The sequence below is a fragment of the Terrapene carolina genome, unplaced genomic scaffold (genome assembly GCF_002925995.2).
Source record: "Terrapene carolina triunguis isolate 2854851 unplaced genomic scaffold, T_m_triunguis-2.0 Scaffold51710, whole genome shotgun sequence".
NCBI classification, from domain to species: domain Eukaryota; kingdom Metazoa; phylum Chordata; order Testudines; family Emydidae; genus Terrapene; species Terrapene triunguis.
The window spans coordinates 1-3,666 of NW_020716061.1; the positions used below are offsets into that span (position 1 = coordinate 1).

Below are 3,666 nucleotides of genomic sequence, written 5' to 3' on the forward strand. Positions count from 1 at the left end.
GTTTTGCCTCTGGAGCTGGCCACTGGTGAGACAGATAGTGGCAAACTGAATCCTGGTTCCCAGCCCCCCCTGCTCTAACCACTAGACCCCACTTCCCTCACAGCACCGGGGAGAGAACCCAGGAGTCCTGGGATAGTTGCGGGGGGAGAATGAATTGTTGGGTGCCTCCAAGGGCGAGAGCCCCAGACAGGGGGAGGGGGGAGGAGAGGATGGGGGGGGGAAAGGGAGGAGGAGCACGGGGGATGGGCACTCACAGTTGTCCAGGCGGTACCCCATGAACCCGTCCAGCCCCCCTCTCTGCAGCAGCCGGGCCAGCTCACAGCGACTGAACACCTTGCCCCGGGCCCCGGCGCTCAGGCAGGCCAGGACGGGAAGCAGCACCAGAGCCCTCATGGCCACAGGCCGGGGCGAGGGTGCCGGGTTCGGGGCCCCACACCCTCCGTGCTACCTGCAGGGGGATAGAGAGGCGAGGGGGTGGAGGCAGGGCGAAGGGGAGAAGTGTGACACTGGCCTCCCGCATAGAGCGGGCAAAGAACCCAGGAGTCCTGGCTCCCAGGCCCCCCTGCTCTAAACCACCATCAGTCCCCTCTCCCCTCCCAGAATCGGGGAGAGAACCCAGGAGTCCTGGCTCTCAGCCCCCCCTGCTCTAACCACTAGCCCCCACTCCCCTCCCAGAGCCAGGGAGAGAACCCAGGAGTCCTGACTCCCAGCTCTCCCCACTAGACCCCACTCCCCTCCCAGAGAACCCAGGAGCCCTGGCTCCTAGAACCCCTCCCCCTCCCCCACTCTAACCACTAGACACACCCCCCCCCGCCTCTCCTGCTGGAGCCAGAATAGAACCCAGGAGTCCTGGCTCCCAGCCCCGCCAGTCTAAGGCACTTGTCCCCAAGCCGTTCCATGCCTCTGTTTCCCCGGCGGGAAGGCGATGCTGAGCGGGTCCCCCGGGGGCAGCAGTTCTGTGGGGCGCTTACCAGGCCCTGCAGCACCACAACACCCCAGTGACCCCCAAGCCGCACACCCGCCCCTTGCTCTGATGTCTCCCAGCCGCCCCGGGTTCTAGAACATCCCCGTGGAGACCCACTATGACATCACAGCGTGCCCCGGCCTGGAGCCGGTAGAGCCAACCCCCCATCTGCACACAGCCAGGACTCCTGGGTTCTCTCCCCGGCTCTGGGAGGGGAGTGGGGTCTAGTGATTAGAGCAAGGGTGCTGGGAGCCAGGACTCCTGGGTTCTCTCCCTGGCTCTGAGAGGGGAGTGGGGTCTAGTCGGGGGGCGGGGGCTGGGAGCCAGGACTCCTGGGTTCCCTCCTAGCTCTCTGGCAGGGGCATTGGGCCTCAGGAGTGAGGGGCACCAGCAGCATGTGGGGAGGGGAGCCCAGACCTGGGCTGGTGTTTTGTGTTATGTGCACCCATTCCTCAGCCACCCCGCCCCAGAGGTGGCTGCATCTCAGTCCCAGGAGAGCTGTCCCCGTGTAATGTTGCGTGTGTCTGTTTGCAGCTGCCCTGCCCCAGAGGTGGCTGCATCTCAGGAGTTGTACATAGAGAACTCCACTCCTGGGGGTGCAGTGGATTGGGGCACAGGGGAGCAGCCAGGGATTGGCGCCTGGGGGTGCTCTGGGGTATGTGCCAGGGGGCAGCTCGGCCTGGGGCTCAGTGCAAGGGGTTCTCACACCCCCCAGCCCTGGGCCAGCAGACGACAGCGCAGATCTGGGTTCCAGCAATTTATTTATTTAAGAATCAAACTCAGCAAAATCATTTTAACCGAGCCCGAGCTGGGGTGGGGGAACAAAGGGAGAGGGGGTGACAGTTCTGGGGGTTAGGCTGGGGGTCAGGGGGTGTTTCGGGGGGTCACAGTCCGGGGGAGTTGGCTGTGGCCTCGGAGAAGCTGTCCTCAAGGGTCTCCCAGGCGCAGAAGGGGTGGGCGCCGTGGGGCGCCCCCTGGCTGGGGTGGGGCAGGCAGGCCTGGCGCTCGGCCTGGGGCCCCTGCCAGTTCCAGTCCTGCAGCCCGTCGGTCCAGGGGCACTGGGTGTCGCCCGACAGCTCGCACGGCATGGAGTGACACCACACCACCTGGGGAGGGGGTGGGGTTAGAGAGAGCCACGCCCACCCACAGACCCCGCCCTTATCACATAGACCTTGCCCCCTGAACCTCATCCCCCCACTTGTGTGCTGGGAATGGTTGTGTGGGGGGGAGAGTGGGTGGAGTTAGAGAGAGACACGCCCACTCTGCATAAATTTCCCCACCCACCCGCAGAGGGGCACCCTGGGACATGCCCATCCCCCATTGACCCAGCACCTCCAAGCCCCACTTCTGCCCCCCCACCAGATGTTACAAGGCATCACCTGGGGGGGGAAGGAGGTGGGGTTAGGGACACCCCCAGCCCTCCAAGGCCCCCTTCTCCCAGCACCCCCATCTCCCAGCCCCTGCTCCCCAGACCCCTCACCCCCCCCCCATCTCCCAGCCCCTGCTCCCCAGGCCTCCCATCCCACAAGAACTCACCTCACAGGCGCAGCCCTCTCCGTAGGCCTGGCTGACCCCGCGGCGCTGGCTGGGGGAGACGCTCCCCCAGGGGCGCACGAAGGAGCACAACGAGATAATCAGGGGCTTGCCCTGCCGCTTGGCTGGGGGGGAGAGGGCAGAGGGAGTGGCTGGCACCACGCCCCATAGTGATCAAAAGCCCCCCCAGTGACCCCCAGAGCCTCCTCTAGCCCCCCACAAAGCCCCCAGATCCTGTAGCCCCCCCAGTGCCCCCCACAAATCCAGAGCCACACAGACCCACATCCACCCCCCACATACCCACAGAGCCCCCAGAACCCCTCCCCAGAGCCCCACACGGACCCACAGAGCCCTCTAAAGAATCCTAGAGCGCCCCATAGCACTGCACCGCCCCCCCCCCCCACAGGACCACTGGGCGGGGAGTGCTGTGTCTTGGGGGGGCCGTACCCGGGGGGGAGGCTGAATGGGGGGGGGCCATCTCCAGGGTGAGTGGGGGGACGGGACGCTCAGCAGAAAAGATGTACGGGGGGGCTTGGAGGAAGGGCAGGCGGACAAACCTCTGTGTTCACACGGCTGGCTGGGAGTCACTCCAGATTAAGGAAGTCCGGAGGACTTCGCTGCCTGGGGGGGGGGGGGTCTTAGAGGGGGGGGGATTTCCCCCGGGGGGGGGCGGGTGTCGGGGGGCCCTGGGGGGTATTGGGAAGTCCCCAGGGTGGGGGGCTGCCCCAGGTGGAGTCGGGGTGCTGGGGTGCCTTACCCATGATGAGGTACTCCTCCTTCCCGTCCAGGGGCGCCGGGTGTCGGTACCCACAGAGGCTCTCCTCCTCCCAGGAGTCAATGAAGAGCACGTCCCCCAGTGACCCGATCCCCTTGTAGGTCTGCAGGGAGATGCGCGTCAGAGCAGCAGGGGGCGCTGTGGGGAGCAGGGTAGGGGGCTGGCTGTGGGGGGAGCTCCTGGCTTCCCCAGTCTTGGCCTGGACCAGCAGGGGGCGCTGTGGGGAGCGGGGCAGGGGGAGTGGGGGGTTGGTGGGGGCTGGCTGTGGGGAGCAGGGGGGGGTTGGGGGGGGCAGGTACCTTTGTGACGTTGATCTCGTAGCGAATCCAGGACTGGAACTCCTCGGTGCCGCTGGGGCTCAGTGGAGTGACCCCCACGAACTTGCCCAGAATCA

The 3,666-nt window shown here is 66.3% G+C and overlaps 1 protein-coding gene across 1 annotated transcript; it reads right to left on the reverse strand.

Moving 5' to 3' along the window:
* Positions 1-1,848: 1,848 nt before the first annotated feature.
* LOC112124513 (metalloproteinase inhibitor 1-like) lies at positions 1,849-3,661 on the reverse strand (the record flags this gene model as incomplete). The annotated part of the gene is made up of 4 exons (XM_026647278.1): positions 1,849-2,070; positions 2,501-2,622; positions 3,255-3,375; positions 3,572-3,661. Coding segments are annotated over 4 exons (555 nt in total), but the record flags the coding sequence as incomplete, so codon positions are not given.
* Between the last annotated feature and the right edge of the window lie 5 nt (positions 3,662-3,666).